This window comes from Penicillium vulpinum (assembly GCF_028829585.1).
Source record: "Penicillium vulpinum strain IBT 29486 chromosome Unknown utg000004l_segment0_segment0, whole genome shotgun sequence".
NCBI classification, from domain to species: domain Eukaryota; kingdom Fungi; phylum Ascomycota; class Eurotiomycetes; order Eurotiales; family Aspergillaceae; genus Penicillium; species Penicillium vulpinum.
In genome coordinates, this window is record NW_026643244.1 from 2,185,425 (window position 1) to 2,202,518 (window position 17,094).

The 17,094-nt window shown below is 49.8% G+C and overlaps 6 protein-coding genes across 6 annotated transcripts; 2 read left to right on the top strand and 4 right to left on the bottom strand.

The window, feature by feature from the left end:
* Positions 1-57: 57 nt before the first annotated feature.
* On the bottom strand, positions 58-957 carry N7479_009374 (uncharacterized protein; the record flags this gene model as incomplete). The annotated part of the gene is made up of 3 exons (XM_057257067.1): positions 58-279; positions 344-756; positions 810-957. 3 exons carry the CDS (start codon positions 955-957, stop codon positions 58-60), a joined length of 783 nt encoding a protein of 260 aa, XP_057104525.1.
* Positions 958-1,904: 947 nt separating this feature from the next.
* On the top strand, positions 1,905-4,515 carry N7479_009375 (glycoside hydrolase family 92 protein; the record flags this gene model as incomplete). Its single annotated transcript, XM_057257068.1, has 4 exons — positions 1,905-2,031; positions 2,084-2,727; positions 2,789-3,801; positions 3,858-4,515. The coding sequence occupies 4 exons, from the start codon at positions 1,905-1,907 to the stop codon at positions 4,513-4,515; spliced, it is 2,442 nt and encodes an 813-aa protein (XP_057104526.1).
* A 406-nt stretch (positions 4,516-4,921) lies between these two features.
* N7479_009376 (glycine decarboxylase subunit T) lies at positions 4,922-6,441 on the bottom strand (the record flags this gene model as incomplete). The annotated part of the gene is made up of 2 exons (XM_057257069.1): positions 4,922-5,984; positions 6,047-6,441. 2 exons carry the CDS (start codon positions 6,439-6,441, stop codon positions 4,922-4,924), a joined length of 1,458 nt encoding a protein of 485 aa, XP_057104527.1.
* Positions 6,442-7,149: 708 nt separating this feature from the next.
* Positions 7,150-8,876, bottom strand: N7479_009377 (putative neutral amino acid permease; the record flags this gene model as incomplete). The annotated part of the gene is made up of 4 exons (XM_057257070.1): positions 7,150-7,230; positions 7,301-8,351; positions 8,415-8,557; positions 8,625-8,876. 4 exons carry the CDS (start codon positions 8,874-8,876, stop codon positions 7,150-7,152), a joined length of 1,527 nt encoding a protein of 508 aa, XP_057104528.1.
* A 1,963-nt stretch (positions 8,877-10,839) lies between these two features.
* On the bottom strand, positions 10,840-14,313 carry N7479_009378 (RNA-binding ribosome biosynthesis protein MAK21; the record flags this gene model as incomplete). The annotated part of the gene is made up of 3 exons (XM_057257071.1): positions 10,840-12,322; positions 12,380-13,539; positions 13,594-14,313. The coding sequence occupies 3 exons, from the start codon at positions 14,311-14,313 to the stop codon at positions 10,840-10,842; spliced, it is 3,363 nt and encodes a 1,120-aa protein (XP_057104529.1).
* A 204-nt stretch (positions 14,314-14,517) lies between these two features.
* On the top strand, positions 14,518-16,745 carry N7479_009379 (putative proline--tRNA ligase AIM10; the record flags this gene model as incomplete). The annotated part of the gene is made up of 7 exons (XM_057257072.1): positions 14,518-14,604; positions 14,663-14,741; positions 14,801-14,844; positions 14,895-14,985; positions 15,044-15,123; positions 15,176-15,305; positions 15,364-16,745. 7 exons carry the CDS (start codon positions 14,518-14,520, stop codon positions 16,743-16,745), a joined length of 1,893 nt encoding a protein of 630 aa, XP_057104530.1.
* Between the last annotated feature and the right edge of the window lie 349 nt (positions 16,746-17,094).

A 17,094-nucleotide genomic window follows, 5' to 3' on the forward strand; every position in this document is an offset into this window, starting at 1 on the left:
AGCCTACTAAAAGGAATTCATAGCTGCCCTGCAGACGCGAGAACATAAGATCAATCCTCAGTCACTCTCCTTCTCGTCCATATTATCGATGTCACCAGTCACTTGGAAAATAGACCATGGCTTCTCAGACGTGCTTCTGATATGTGCAGGCAGAGCATGGGTATCGGATATACCACTACCACAAGAGGCAGATAGGATAGAAGCTTCCTTATGAAAGAATGCAAGTGTATCAACAATCTCCTGGGTATGGCTAGCATAGTTGTAGTCCATCTGGGACCACTAATAAAAAGGTTAGTACCTCCCTTTGCCTTCTGATATAAGCAAGCACCAGGGGTTTTCTCACGTTTCCTTCGCCTGAGATCATCAAGAAATGAAACTGATCGTGATCGGAAGATAGGCCAACGGGACGACTCGTCTTATCCTCATATTGGTGTTGTTTGTGAACCATGCCCATGTATGCAAGACATTCGGGTATACCGGCGGCAGATAGGCCTTGCATTGTTTCAACAATGATCAAATTAACGGCCATGTCCACTCTTGGATCTGGGCCATACCAAAGCGAATAGCCGGGAAAGCCACGTAGAGAGCACTTCACTCCTTGGAAGACAAATGGCCAGAATGTAAACCGAGATTGGGATGTGATAGGTATCGGAGGCGAGCTAGGAGAATTCGGATCAGGCGAGGTGGTGTGGACAGCAATAAGAAGGATGCCTAGACTAAGTAATAGCCGATCGTCCAGGCCGTTGGCAGTTGATTCTAGACAGGATTAGAGATCTTTGCCCGACATGAAACCTCCAAGGTGAGCTTACGGTGGTCATCTACGATTTTCAACGGGGCCCGAAACTGCCCCCAGTTGATATCATTGGCTCGCGTCAGGTCGAAGCCACTCTCAACATCCGAGAGTGTAAGTTGTTTGACATCTATGAGGGCCAGAGGTCCATTTCCAGAAGACGCCATAGTCAAAATGGAAGATATGTCAAAAAGAGAGATGCGAAGAGAGAATAAAGAGAGGAAGAGGTGAAAATATGTGGAAAGGCAACAGGTGACCTAGAAGTGATATTTCTGTCAGTCATCATTAGCTATCAAGGCCATAGCAAGCCATAAGAGATACGGCGTTTATTTTCTTCTTCTGCTTTTTCCCATCTTCCCTTCTCAACGTACATCTTGACCTTCTGTTTACTTGAGCTCAGACTAACCCCAGTACCATGTCATCTCGGTTTAATATATGAGTAGAGATGTTTGGTCTCATTCCCCATTTCCTGAAGAGAAGTCTCCCAATGAAGCTAATAATTGTCTCAGGATATTTGGCGACTTTCTGGTAACTTCACCATCAAAGATCTCGAGAAAGCTTGGTAGGGAGCAAGTTGACACGATGCTTTAGCTGAAATTTACGGACCGCAATATCAAGCTTGCATGCATCCCTAATTTTCCATCGAGCCTCAAGGGATTGCCCAATTGGGGCGAATGGGCGAGTACCTTATTTCAATATATCAAATATAAATATATAGTTGGGAATCTGGAAATACTACAGCAAAGGGTATTTGGTGGTTATATGCTACATACTTTTATGTAATTGACTAATATGTGGCATGTTACATGGTTTCTTTGTGTAGATGTGAAGATGTGAAGATTAAAAAACAACAGTTACCTTATTGCCTACATCTTGTCTTGGACTGTTTCTCAATCCCATCAGTCCGGCTACACGAGTTTCACCAACCAATACACCCTTGCACTACAACCTGAGATACATCCCCATATCCTCGGGAATATACAGAATGCGGAATGCAACAGGGACGTACAGGGATCAACAGGGGCACGCATACCAGTCAAGCACGAGGTGAAGGGATCTAAATAACAGAACATCCCCATCTTCCCCACTTACTCATCTTTATTCAACCTCGACCATGCCGCCATATTTATTATTATCATTATTCTTAACTCGTATCCTAGTTAATGCTGCAGATACCCCTGCAGTGGAAGATTACGATGTCCTAGAATACGTCAATCCCTTGATTGGTAGTGCCAATGGAGGTAAGTACGAACAACCAAATTAAACCAACTTCATATCAACAATTTCCCCCAGGAAATGTGTTTCCAGGTGCCTCGCTGCCATATGGCATGGCAAAAGCCGTCGCCGATACAGATTCAGAAAGCAACCAGGGAGGTTTCGCCTTCGAGGGCGGCAGCGTCACCGGATTCTCTAGCATGCACGACTCCGGCACTGGAGGCAGTCCTTCATTAGGCAATTTTCCTCTCTTTCCCTATGCAAAATGTGCCGGTGACGATGTGAATGGCTGCGTCTATCCAAAAAACCAACGAAAGACGAAGTATAAACCCGACTCGGTCCAAGCGCACCCGGGGTATTTTGCTATAGAGCTAGCATCGGGGGTCCGGGTTGATATGACAACTGCGCACCATACGTCCCTATTTCGTTTCCAATTCCCAAATGATAAAAGCACCAGCCCGCTGATCTTGCTGGATCTTACCGATCTGTCGAACTCGCGTCAGGATAACGCGACCATCTCGGTGGATAAAAAAACAGGCCGTATGACCGGTGATGCGCGGTTTTCTCCTAGCTTTGGATCGGGATCGTATGTCTTGCATTTCTGTGCCGACTTCAAAAGTTCTGCAGCCCAGCGAGATAGCGGTATCTTCGTCAACTCTCGTGCGAGTGCTGGGGTCCACGATCTGAAGATCTCGCGTAGTATCAATGGGTACCCGCTTCCAGTGAGTCGAAGAGCTTTTTTTTTCTTTTTGTATACAAAGAGAGCTGACCATAATTTTGTAGGGTGGTGGATTTGTCCGTTTCCAGTCTGCTCCGGACAATACGGTCCTCGGTCGAGTTGGTATCAGCTTCATGAGCATAGAGCAAGCCTGCGCTCATGCCGAATCTGAGATTCCAACATTCGACTTCAACGCAACTCGCCAGATAGCAGTTGACAAATGGACCGAAAAGATGCGCCCGATCCGTGTCTCACGAACAAACATCGATGCATCCGTTCTGTCCAATTTCTACAGCGGAATCTACAGAACCATGATCAACCCTCAGAACTACACGGGCGAGAACCCGCTCTGGCAGAGCAGTGAGCCCTATTTTGATTCGTTCTATTGTCTTTGGGATTCTTTCCGCTCCCAGATTCCATTTCTCACTATCTTCGATCCTTTCTTAGTAATGCAGATGGTGCGCTCACTCATCGATACCCAGCGCCATCTTGGCTGGCTACCAGACTGCCGCATGTCACTGTGCAAAGGATACACACAAGGCGGTTCTAACGCCGACAACGTCCTGGCAGATGTCTACCTGAAAGGTCTCAGAGGCTGCATTGATTGGGATGCCGGGTATGCAGCTGTGAAAAAGGACGCCGAGGAAGAGCCATACGACTGGTCCAGCGAAGGCCGTGGCGGTCTACGCAGCTGGAAGGATCTGCATTATATACCCGTAGAAGACTTCGACTACGAGGGATTTGGCACAATGACGCGCAGCATCTCGCGCACACTAGAGTACTCATACAATGACTTCGCGATATCCCAAATGGCTCGCGCCATGAACAAGACAGTCGATGCAAACCGGTACGAGAAAAGATCGCGATACTGGCAAAACCTATTCAAGAAGGACCAAGTCTCTCTCTGGAAAGGAAAGAACACTGGCTTTACCGGTTTCTTCCAGCCAAAGCATCTGAATGGGACATGGGGCGTCCAGGATCCCCTCGCATGCTCCAACATAGACCACAGTGGAAGCGCCTGCTCGCTGCAAAACACCGCCGGCGAAACCTTCGAGTCCAGCATCTGGGAGTATCAATTGTAAGTTTCCCGCACGTCCATATCTCTTCACAGCCCCCTTTAATACCATCCCCCAGCTTCGTCCCCCACGATATGCAAACCCTAATAACCCTCCTCGGCGGACCCGCCAACTTCGTCACCCGCCTCGACTACCTCCACGACCAAAACATAACCTACATCGGCAACGAGCCCGCCTTCCTAACAGTCTTCCAATACCACTACGCCGGGCGTCCGGCAAAATCCACTTCCCGCGTGCGTACCTATATCCCAGACTATTTCTCTCCCACTCCAGCCGGCCTACCGGGTAACGACGATTCCGGCGCAATGGGCTCATTCGTCGCCATGGCGATGATGGGCTTATTCCCGAACCCAGGCCAGGACGTGTACCTAATAACAGTACCGTTCTTCGAGTCTATTAGCATTGTTTCCCCACTGACGGGGAAAACGGCAACGCTGAGAACGGTTAACTGGGCTGAGTTTAACACGCCTAATGCTACTGGCGATGCTGCTGGTGGGCATGGGTTTATTCAGTCTGCTACGCTGGATGGGAAGCCTTATACGAGGAATTGGATTGGACATGACTTCTTCACTGAGGGGAGGGAGTTGGTTCTTGTTCTTGGGAAGGAGGAGGGTGGCTGGGGCACTAGACTGGAGGATACGCCGCCTTCTTTGGAGCCGGAGTCTAGGGTTCGTTTTGGTGATGGGGCTGTGGGTATATGGGGTTCGTGGTGGTGATGGGACTGTGGGCCTAGGTGGAAGAGTTGCTAGCTGCTTTTTTATACTTCGTACTCCATAGGTACTTTATTCTTATAGTAATATTTATTGTTTTGCTTTCGACATATAATCCTTGTTCCTAACTGAATTTTTGGGCAGGGCTCGAGTATGCAGTTTTAGCTACCTATGCCTACGTTTTCTTACGTAAATATATGTGTGAACAGAGCTCGCAAAGAGTGAAAACGAGAAAGGAAAGAGTCTTTTGATATGATGAATATCAGTCGTAAAATCGGAATATATACACAGGTCAAGTAATAAAATCATCGAAACGCTAGGCATTCACACGAGTCCCTCCATTTTTAAAAGGAACAAAAAACTGAAAAGCACAAACCAACAGTCTAAATTAGAAGAGCCGAGACTCTATCCTCTACTGAGGAGGACGGTGGAACTTGCTCGCAATCCAAGGCATACCAACAACAGTAGCCTTGCGGACCTTGTTGCGGACCTTAACAGCCAGCTCGGTACCCTTTGTGTGAAGCCCTTGCTTAACATATGCCATAGCAATATTGGCACCACCAAGTGATGGGCTAGGCAGGCCGGAAGTGACAATACCCACCTCAACGGGGTTGGCTGGGTCAGAGATATCGACGACGACAGCGCCCTCACGAGCTGGGGGACCCTTCTCAACAGAAAGTCCGACGCGGCGCTGTGAGATAGTCTTAGGGCTGGCGAGTTGGGAAAGGATAATGGAAGCACCGTTGAAGGTAGCAGTGGCAGGATCGCGACGATCACGACCGACAACCCAGCCAAGGGCCGCGGCGGGCGGGGTCTGCGCGGTGGAGATGTCATGGCCGTAGAGACACATGCCTGCCTCAAGACGGAGGGAGTCACGGGCCGCCAGACCGGCGAGACGGGACTTGCTGCTGTCAGCGAGGAGGAGCTCGGTGACTTGGCGAGGGAGGGATGGGGCGCCGGAAGTGGGGATGGAGATCTCGAAGCCGTCTTCGCCGGTGTAGCCGGTGCGGGAGATGAGGAGAGGGTGGGCGGTTGCGCTGCCGTCTGGCAGGGTGAGGTACAGCTCGCGGCAGTTGCCGAAGTAAAGGGTGCTCAGGTCGGTTTCGGAGGAGGGGGTGTTTGCGGTGTGGATGAGGGGTTGGAGGACGGAGGCGGCGAGAGGTCCTTGTAGCGCGACCAGCGCGCGGTCTGCGAGGATCTCCCACTTGATGCTATCGGCACCGTGCTTGGAGCGGTAGGCGTCGATCTCGGCGGCTAGGAAGGCCAGATCCTCTGTGCGGCGGCCGGCGTTCGTGACGAAGTAGAAGGTGTCTTCGCCGCGACGGGTGATAACGCAGTCGTCGACCATGCCTCCGGTACCTTCTTCAAGAAGACAGGAGAGGGTGGAGGTGTTGTTGGCTAGCTTGTCTAGCGAGGAAGGAGTCACCTTCTTCAGTAGGTCAAGGGCTCCGGGACCGCTGAGCTGGTGCTGGACCCTATAGATAGGGAACTTGGTTAGCCATTGCGGGTTTATTTTGACTCGGAGTGATTAACTTACATGTGGCTTACGTCGAAAAGACTGGCCTTCTCGCGAGTCCACATGTGGCTTTCTACATGGCTCAAATCCGCGTACTGCAGAGGCATGTCGAACCCGGCAAACGGCACCATCTTAGCACCGTGCTCCAAGTGTAAGTCATAGAGCTGTGTCTTGCTAAGGGGCTCGCTGGAGCTAGAGGAGGCATATCGCACAGCCTGGTTCGCAGCGCGTGAAGCTACGGCCGCGACTGGAGCATTGGATTTCAATGACCGAAGGACTGTTGGTCGCACTATAGCCGCGGAGGAGAGCTCCCGCCGAAGTACGGTGGAGCCGATAGAGGCGCGGGGAAGGTTGAGGGAGGCGGCTCTCGCAGCGGCGAGGTCAACACCTCGTGTGAGAATACGGACGCTTGACATCGTGAATCAATGCTGGAGGAATTGAATTGACAAAAGGAAAGAGAAAAAGAGAAAGAAATGAACCACGAGAAGTCACCAATTCACCGTCGGGGAAGCATCGCGGGAAAATCACGTGGTGATAGGCGATCGGGGAGTAGCTAGTTGCCCGATTTGGAAGTTCTAAAGCAGGACGGTGTTGGCGATATAGTCTTTATAGGCCGACTATATCGCTAGTCTGTCTTACATATGAGATATAAAACATTGCATGGGTTCATTCAGCGGCGATTGTGTTCCTGCACAAATCGGGTACATAACTACATTGGTTGGTAGTTCGGGTATTGCCGCGGCGATGGCAAATCAAACCCGGAGAGCCAAATTGCAGCCTCCAAGCCGATTGCCTACTATTGATTAGAGGCAACTGCTGCAACAAATGCAGTGGTAAAAAAAATATACATATAAGGGGAGCAAATTCCAATCCAGGCTCTTTTCCGTCAAGCTATACAGAGCTTGAAAGCCTGCGACGAAATCCACGTCTGAAAAACAAGTCTTAAATATCCCAAAGGTGCTCAAGTGGTATGTGAAGTCCACGATTATCCGCACTTTTGCCTTCTCAGTCATCATAGTCATAAAGTCCTCGGAGTCCATGCCCCGGTAGATCGGAAATAACGTGCACAAGGTATCCAAATGTGACGATGAAAAAAGTTGCGAACTCCCCGCCCTGCGGGGTGTTTACAGTCCGTTGCTGGCACAGGTGAAAACACCGCCGACGGCGCCGTCCGCGTAGCTGGCCACTACAGACATCACAGCAGCCTAGAAGGAATATATCTGTCAGCAAGCGAAGAAGGAAGAAGAACAAGCCAGGAAAGGGCTCGTCACTTACGTATGTTCCAGGTCCCAAGAAGAAGAAACCAACGATGATTAGAAAGATATTAAAAATGAATCCGACCCAGCCCCGAATACCACGGACCATAAAGAAACGGGGTCCGTGGTCTTCAGCGCGCATGCGTATATACGCGACACCCCAGAAGATGAATCCGAAGAAAGAATCAAAGAGTGAACTCATGATAGACAACAAGTCGGAGAAGAAGGGAATGACTTCGGCAATGATGAAGGCGGCAAGCCAAAGCGCAGCAAGGATTGCACCCCAAGCAGCCCAGCCAACGACAGTGTTGTTACCCTTGTGACGGGTGCCCTCGAACAGGCGGAAGAAGATGAAACGGGCTGAGACGGAGGCATATAGCACGCCCAGGAAAATGATAGTCGGGATCATGAACGAGAAGGAGACCTTCTTGAACACGTCGTCGCCGATGGATCCAAAGGCTGGCGCAACCATGTACTGGTTGCCGACGTAGACGTAGGTGACTGCTCCGACGACACTGAAGACGATGATCTCGGCAATTGTCACGGCTGTCACGGACTTCCAGAAGTCGCGGGGCTCTTTCATCTCAGCAATGAAGCTGGGAAGGGTGATTTGGCCGATGAAAGTGTAGCTGATGTTCAAGAAGGCATTCATGCCCTTGACGAATGAAGTGCCCTCAGCCGGGATGACGAGCACAATGGGTTCTCCCTTTGCGGCGGAGTATCCTGTCGGGTGGTCTTCGACGGCAGCAAACACGGCAGCTAGAACGACGGAGACGAAGGTGAAGAATGCTGAGAGGGTTGCGACTTTGGACAGAGTGCTGAATGTACGGGGCAGCGAGAAAACCCAGGAAATGATGGCGACAATCAGCGAGAATACGACAGTGCATACCGCGCCGTTCGACATGGTGTTCAAGTACTGGGCACCAACCACACAGTGCAGGCCCTGAATGAAAGTGTTGTTCAGGAGGAACATGACTGCTGTGGCCCACCACGCAATCTTGGAGTCCCAGAACAAATACTGACCGATGTCGCAAACGTCACGGACTTCTGGGTGTCGCAGACAGAATCTCCTATACAAACATTAAAATCGAAATTTACCATAAGGCTCGCAGCCATTAAGCAGGATATCATACCAGGTAATCAGCGAAGTGTACAGAACAATGGCAGCAATAACCGCGGTCAAGATCAAACCGGGAACCAGACCCAGAATGGAATATGACCAAGGGAAGGACATAATAGCCAGACAGATGTACTCAGAGAAAAGCAATGCAGCAGTCTGTAAAAAAAAAAGATCAGTCAATCAACTCCCACAATTTCCTTTATGTTTCCAAAACAAAGCGTACCTTTTGCCAACTACACGTGCGGTATTTGATTGTGTTCTCCGACTCCATCTCTATCTGGCGACCGATGCTTTCCGTCGTTGACGATGAGTCGATGGCAGCGATATGCTGCGAACTACGACGGCCCTGGCCCTCGACATCAAAGTCCTTCATCTTGGGATCTTCCTCGGACTTATCAGACAGCTCCGGGCTGCGGTTGTGGTCCCGGTCATGGTCCCAGCTGGCAGGATTTGGTGATTTCTCTGGCACGGCCATTTTTATTTTAAAGAGCGGATGAGCCGCGCTTGTCGGAACTCGGTGGAGTCGAGAGAAGAGCTGAAGATCTGCGAATGCATGTAATGCTCGAGAAGATAATAGGATACTGGTCGCGTGTGAGTGGATGTTTTTCTCTTTTTCTGGGTTTTTCTGTTCTTTTTCTTTGAACAGATGCACTGGGAAGATATGCTCAAATGATCAAAGCTGAGGTGATCGGCGTGTTGGAAGTTAAAAAGAGATGGACGGATTAGGGCAAATGCGGATACCTGGGGTAGTATTCCCTGAACTGCACGCAATTTTCAACTTGACCGAAGGGTGGAAGAAGAGATCACAAGAACAGATGTAAGAAGAATAAATCTAGACGAAAAACTCCAAGTACAGAATACTATAGCGCGATCGCATTGTAATTATGGTATCTGGAGAATACCGTCATTTCCACTCTTCTCCACCGAAGTCTCAACTGGAAAAAATGAAAAGAAAAAATCGCCAAAAAAGGTCGAAATATGACGTTGGAGTCAGGTCTCACAGCCGCAATAGGTGAAGCGTAAGCCGTGGCTTACGGCTGGCTGTGCCAAGGGACTTGGAGTTTGGGGGATCGGACCTGATAATGAAATCTTGGAAGTTGAATCAGGTCCACTAGCAAGTGCTAATTGTATATCAAAGGTACAAAGTACTAAGCACATCCTTTTTTTGCTTCTCTTTTTTTTCGATATCAAAATCCACGAGGGTCCTGAATCCGCTTTTCCAGAGGGGCAACGAGCTGAGATTTCCATTGGAGTTTCAGAAGGTAAGCCCACTTAGGCAAAATCGGTTGCGCCCGCATATTATCTCGTTATTCTGATTATTCTATGCGTCTGGTAGAGTGTGGCGGCCCCGCATGCGGATGGCTGTTGTCGAATGAATCCAGGTCAGGTCGGTATTCCAATCCATACCATGCCATAAGAACATGGGTTCGGTGTAGAATACTCCGTAGTGGAACATGGTTTGATCAGGGATTTGGATCAGGGATTTTATTTTTTTCGAAGTCCTTGATTTGTTTGCAAATCGCCCCCGAGAAAGATCGGCAATTTGTCAATATTGGTTTTTTTGCCTTGTATATGGATTTCCTGAGAAGGAAAATTGAGGGTATCATTGACTTCGCCTTTTGATTGGACTGGGTTTCCAAGATTGTCTTCTCTGGATTTCTAAGGTTTGTTCACAGTCAATTTAGTATTGCCTGAGGCAATAAAATTCATATCACGTGCTGATGCATGGTCTGGCCCCCCTTGCCTGGAGGCCTCTCACCATGAACTATGTGCAAATGCCTATGTCGCTGGATAACATATGATACAAATTGTACATGGCAAGGTATGCAGCAAAATAAAGCGTCGAATCCTGGCGAACGTTCTGGCCCTCGGCTCCAGCAGCCGCTTGCGTGCGAACCCGCAGCGATAGCGTCGAGGGATTTTCGGGGGCTTTCAAGCCACACATTCTGAGCTTATTTAGATGCCCCCTGTGTTTAATATGTTTTCTGCGCCGTGATACTATGAAATATGCAGTGCAGTATATCTCTAGCGCTATCCATAGGTAGTTTGAAGTCTTTCGTATATACAAAGTACCTTGTTACATTGCTGAACCCTAAATATCTACATATGTACTAGTATGAAACTTTTCCTTTGATTGAGTCCCAATTCCATCCTATAAAATTGCAGACCTTTGCCTAGAGAGGGGTAAGGCTTGGTTCTAGATCGGCAGACTTGGCTTAGTCTTGGAGTCTTGGATGGTGTATTCAAAAGAGCTTGTATTCACTGCAGCGTCCAGAGACGGAATAGTTTGGTAGATAGATAGATATAGATAACATGGGGAAAAAAAAGGAATAAAAAAAGCAAAATGTGTGCAACCTGTAACAACTCCAGATGCAAAACATGAATTTTGACCCCCACGGGGGTAAGAAATAAACTCTTTTTGTGCAAGAACAAACATATTACATTCCCACGTCGGAGTCCTCGTTGGCCAGCAGCGCAGCGTAGTCGTCCGCGGAAGCGAAAGTGGGCAGTTGCTTGAGCTTGCGGCGCTTGCTGCGGTTCGACTCGGGGGCGGCAGCATCGGCGGGCTTTTCGGGCTCTTCGACCTCGACTCCACCGAACTCCATATCCGACGGCAGTTCCTCGTCGCTGTCGATGAAGGCATCGTCGTCCGAGACATCCATATCGAAGTCGTCGGAGTCCTCCTCGACTTCCTTGGAGGGCTTCTTGGCGGCCTTCTTGGTCTTGGCTGCGGGCGCGGCTTCCTCAGGCTCGCTGAACTCGGCCATTTCCTCGTCGGAAGGAACATCGGACTCGTCGTTGAAGATAACACCGCCGTCGGAGTCGTCCTCGTCTGCACCTTCGCCATCTTCGTCGGAGTCCAAGGCAGATTCCAAATCGGACATGTCCAGATCGTCGTCGCTGTCCTCATCGGCTTCCAGTTCGGGACGAGAGTCGACAAGCGCCTTCCAGATCTGATCCTCATCATCGCTAAGACCTGCGTCGGAGTGATCTTCGGCGTCAACGTCCTTGCCCTTCTTGGAACGCACCTTCTCCTTATCCTTGTTGACACGAGTGAAGTATTCGTGGAAGAAGACATCCTCTGCGGCAACATCGTTGGCCTTCTTCTTCCAGAAGGCTTCGGTGTTGAGGGGCAGCTGGTTCTGTGCCTTCCTGCCCGCCTCCACCAATCGGTCGGCGGCTTCGCCGCCACCCAGGGGCTGCATGATAGAAGCACCGCGGGAGCTGGCTTGGGCCTTGGGCGTGCGGTACACGAAGCGATCGAGGAAGTGAGTGAGAGTGTGCAGAGTCAGGTCTGGCTTGCCACTCATGGGGTTGTGCTCAAGCAGATTGGTAGCGTTAAGAGAGACGGACGGATGGAAGTGAGAGGTAAAAGGTAGCAATTCCCAAAGACAGCTCCTGTCGGCATTGCTGTGCTCGGGGTCTCGCTTGCGGGGATCGTATACGTTGTTCTGCTTCTTGACTTCAGGAACAGGAGCAGGTTCCGGCTGTTCATCATCCTCATCGAGGACATCACGGAAGACCTCTTCGTCGTCATCATCGTTCTCCTCTGGCTGATCGACCAGGGATGAGAGCCCTGTGAAGGTCTTCTCGAGCTCACGGATCATGAAGAAAACACCACAGATGAAAGAGGGCTGGTGCGTGCCAAGAACCTGGACAAGACGCTTCACGAATGCCTTGACTCGGCGGACGTTCAGATCATTCTTAAGAGACTTGTATAGGAGATTGAGATAGAGAGATTGCTTTGATGAGGTGGCAATGCGGGGGTCGAGCAAGGACTCGTATAGAGTGCGGTAGAAGCGATCACCAGAGACTTGGTTAGCCACCGTGAGCTGTTGAATGAGCATGAGAGCTTGGATGCTGGTGTTGAAGTTCGAAGAGTGTGTGATACGGAACAAGGTGTCGAGGTGCTTTGACATGCTAGTAACAGTTAGTACGTTGTGTAGGAATAGAGTGTTTCAAAAAAAAGAAACATACCGTTCGGAATCAGAGTCAGTGAAAGGATAAGCACGGTTGACACCGGTCAAGACACCAGAGATCAGCTTCTCTCGCATCTCGTCGTCCTGGGCCTGTCCTTTGCCAGCTTCGTCGTCACCTTTGCTCTTTGGTCCCTTTCCATGCTTGTTGTACTTCCCCTTAGGAGCAGGCTTCCCCTTGGCCGCAGGCTTCCCGTTGGAATCAGCCTTGCCCTGATGGGAGGGCTTCAAAAGCACAAGGAACAGTCCAAAGTAGATGTCGAGCAGCTGAGCAGCCACCTTTTCTTCTTTCTGTCTCAAGATAGTCTGATTAAGAGTGATCACAGCATAGTACTTGGCGTGGGAGCTCTGGCCAGGCCGGAACAGCACTTCCTCGACTGACTTGATGATGATCGGCTTCATCATAGGGTGCGACTGCATGAGTTGGAGCAAAAGGTATGATGCCCGAGAGGCAATTTTCTTGCCCGGGTCTCCAAGCTTATTAACCAAAAGTCGCAGAAGATTGGTCTCCTGCTCGGGCTTCTCCTTGAGAAGTTCGTAGACATAACTAACAGCGCGGGTCCGCGAGAATTCGATCTCGTCATTGCACCAAATCTCGAGAATCTTGATGACTTCGAAAAATTGATCTTTTACGATATTCTCAAAGGCCCACACAATGAGCTCTTTCTTTGTCAAACCACCCGGAAGGGGGTCTTTCTCATTCCAACGTCCACCGGCACCTTGGAATGCAGCAATGAGGGCAGGCTGATTGGTGAAAGACTTCAATCGTCGGTCGCTGGGTAGCAAGGTACCCTGCGCGAACATATCCTTCAATGATCGCAGAACTTCGACTGCCTGCGCACGGCTACGCTTCTTTCCGAGACCAATCAAGGTTTCCAGTGCCTTGGTGTTGTGCAAGGGCGACTCTTGAACGTTAAGAGTCAAGGCGGAAATTTTATCGCTCAGGGTACCAGATGTCATAATGGTCGAGTAGAACTTATGGGAAGAAGATGCAGATGCCCTCTGGGCTGCCGCATACTCTTCGTTTTCTTCTTGTAGCAATTTGTTGGCGAGCTCGTGAACGCGCTCCATCATATGGCGAGGCAAGGCGTTCATCTGTTTCGTGTTTCCGCCAGCGGAGGGCATGGGGATATTATACCAGTCGGACCGAGGAAGAACATTCTAAAATGATCATGTTAGCAAAGGCATTGAGGTGCTGGGCCGTCCACAACGTACCAATTTCAGATACTCCTTAGGCACTGTAGCTTCAGACTTGGGGGCAGGGGCTTCCTCGATGTCAGATTCCGGCCCACTGCTCTCTGCATTGTCCTCGCTGTCCTCGATGTCTTCCTCGCTCTCCGCTTCTTCTTCGAGTTCTTCGACTTCGTCATCTGCCAGGTCCTCAGGCACAACGTGACCTGAAGCCTCCAGCATACTAGAAAGCTGTTTCCGAAGATCATCGTCAACGTTGCCGGACTCGCCCTCAACCTCAGATTCGGAGTCGACACCAGCAAGAAGATCAAGATCCTCCTCGGTACCACCCATAGCTAGAATTTCTTGGCGCAGTGTCTCGTCGTCGTTGCTCTTCTTGCCAACTTTAGGCTTTTCTTGCTTGTTCATTCCACCCTTGTTCTGCTCACGAGCAATCACCTCACCGCTGCGATCCCGCTTCTTGCCTTGCGCAGAATCCTGAGGCCGGCTGGCCTTGGCGGGGTATTGCTTTCCTTTATTTGCGAAAGCATTGGTATTAGGGGCCGGTGGTTTGGTATTATCCTTCTTGCCTTTCGCAGTGGTCTGATTCTGGTTCTTCAAACGTTGTTCGATTTTCTGTCGTAGGCCTGCGAAGGCGCTCTCGTCCGGCATGGATGGCATAGTTTCCGCAGCGGGAGCTGAGTTGCTCGTCGCAGGAGCACTCTGCTCGGCGCCTGAAGAGCGCTTTCCTTTCCCTGTAGCCATGGTGTGTTGTGTTTGGGGTTGAATTATGGAGGAAAGAAAATTGAACGGAGAAATCTTTTGCGGCGGGTTATCGGGGCGCTCGGACCAACGCGATAAGAAACATCGGAGAAGGGACACTCGACTTGCTCTACAACTTATTTTATGTTTAGCCAGCCGTTCAATTGCAAAAATAATAGATTTTGACGCTGTGAACGATCTTGATCGATGATTTCTGGGCTGCGACCTCTGTCAGGGCGCATAGCCGGGCGGCGGCTAGCGTTGAGCCTGCGCATCCAGCACTGCAATCTTCACGTACGCGCTTCTAAAAGATGATTGAATGTGCTTGATAGAGAGTACTGACCTGATATAGGTCGATGGAAGAAGCCGTGTTTCAAATATCTGGATTCCTACTGGTGGAATTTCCAAGAAGCCCGTTGACGGTGAAAAGGGTATGCCATTCAGAAACCCAATAGGAATCAACTATCACCAGATGTTAACGAAGATCCAGAGGATGCCAATGACCTGCTAGTCCGAGGTGGCTTCCTTCGACAGGTGAGCAATCGCATTTTTATATCCAAGTAAATATCTCTGACGGCCTCCAGGCATATTCTGGAGTATTTCATTTGCTCCCACTTGGCCTACGTGTTCAAGATAAGCTAGAGCGTCTGATTGACAAGCATATGCGCTCACTTGGTATGGAATATACCCTATTTTTATTATGGGATTGGATTCCCAACTAACGCCAATTTAGGCGCATCCAAGGTCTCTTTGTCCTCAATATCCTCGCAAGAGCTCTGGGGACAGTCTGGCAGACTTACCGACGGCTCAGAAGTAGGTTGACGATACTCAATGTCTTGAATAATGTCACTAACATGCATCCTAGTTGTTTCGATTCAATGATCGGAAAGACACTCCATTTCTCTTAGCCCCAACACACGAGGAAGAGATTACAACACTTGTGGGTAATCTGACAACATCATACAAGAGTTTGCCTCTGCGGGTGTATCAAATTAGTAAGGCTTCCTGTTTTTCCATCGCGTATAAAATTTGCTAATGGAATCATAAATGAAGCGCGAAAGTACAGAGATGAGGCCCGGCCGAGACAGGGCCTGCTCCGTGGGCGAGAGTTTATCATGAAAGACCTCTATACATTCGACTACAGTGTCAGCGAAGCACTGAAAACATACGATGCAGTCAAAAATGCCTACACGGAATTATTCAACGAACTTAAGATTCCCTACCTAGTCGCGGCAGCTGATTCGGGGAATATGGGAGGCTCATTGAGCCATGAGTACCACTTTATCAGCCCGAAGGGCGAGGATGAGGTGATCAGCTGCTCAAACTGTGACCATGTCTATAACGAAGAGCTCGCAGACGGCAAGGCCCACAGCTCTGAGGAGTCTGAACAGAACACTGCACCTGGCTTCCAGACTGACGATGCACTTGTCGAAAGTGGACCAACAATCTCAACTGGTATGTGGATGGCAATCTCTCAAGATAGCAAGACCATCGTACGGAGCTGGCACCCCAAATTCTCGATGCAGGATGGAGCGACAGAGCCTGTTGAGCGCCATGTCAACTCACACGCAGTCAAGGCGGTGGCGACAGCCGCTGGTATTGACCTCGATCTGAGCGTGGAGAACCCATTAGAGCGATGGGCCGCCCACGTAAAGGCAAACAAGTCTTCCACGGATAAGCCGCGTGTGTTGGATCTATATGATTCGCAGGTTCGGGTATACCAGCGCCCGCCGCTGAGTGATCTTCTACAGGAAGTTGGCTGCACAGCGTTGGACATAGATTACTCCAAGCTAGACCGATTCCCTGGGACTTCAAACAAACTCAGCCTTGTCCGCGTGCGTGACGGAGACCAATGCGCGCAGTGTGCGCATGGATCATTAACTAGCCACTCTGCCGTGGAACTAGGACATACATTCCACTTGGGAACGCGGTACAGCAAAGTCCTGAATGCCTCTGTTTCTGTCAACTCCGCTCTTCTTGAGGGATCCTCGGACCTAGATGCGAAATCCTCTGCCAAGGAACAAATCGTGCCCATGCAGATGGGATGTCATGGCATCGGCGTCTCGCGTATGATCTCCGCGGTGGCGAACCGACTTGCTGATTCCAAAGGACTCAATTGGCCGCGTGCTATGGCTCCCTACGAGGTTGTGGTGGTCTCAGGAAAGGGACTGGAGACCGTTGCGGATCAGGTGTATGATAATCTTACCGGCAATGCCGCCGCGCCTGTCGATGTTATCCTCGATGACCGGGACAAAGGTATGGGCTGGAAACTTGGCGACGCAGATTTGATTGGATACCCTATCATTGTTGTTGTTGGCAACGGGTGGAAGAAGAAGGAAACTTTGGAGGTGCAGTGCCGTCAGCTAGGCGTGAAGGAGGATGTGTCGTTGGATGGACTGCGCACTTTTGTCGAGTCCTTGTTGACAAAACTATGAGTGGCTGGAAGCGACAGTATGTAATATTAGGAAGTTAATTTGTACATTATTTCATCTCCGATCTAGCTGTAAATGCAAGGGCTTTTTATGATTCCCAACACTGATTCCTGATGTTCTCAACAATGACGCGCCAACAACGCAGAAAACTTGAACTAAATTTTTCTTGGCTCAATTATAGCTGAGTTCTTATAGTCGATAATGAGTTCTAGGGGATAGATGAGTTGCCGAAGCAAGAATTGACCACAATATGTTGTATGCTATCCACCAAGGTACACAGTAGCGGTGTAGCTAGTATGGCGTCTGCTTCTGGATCATCTGCAACCTTTTGATTAAAGCATCAAATCAATGA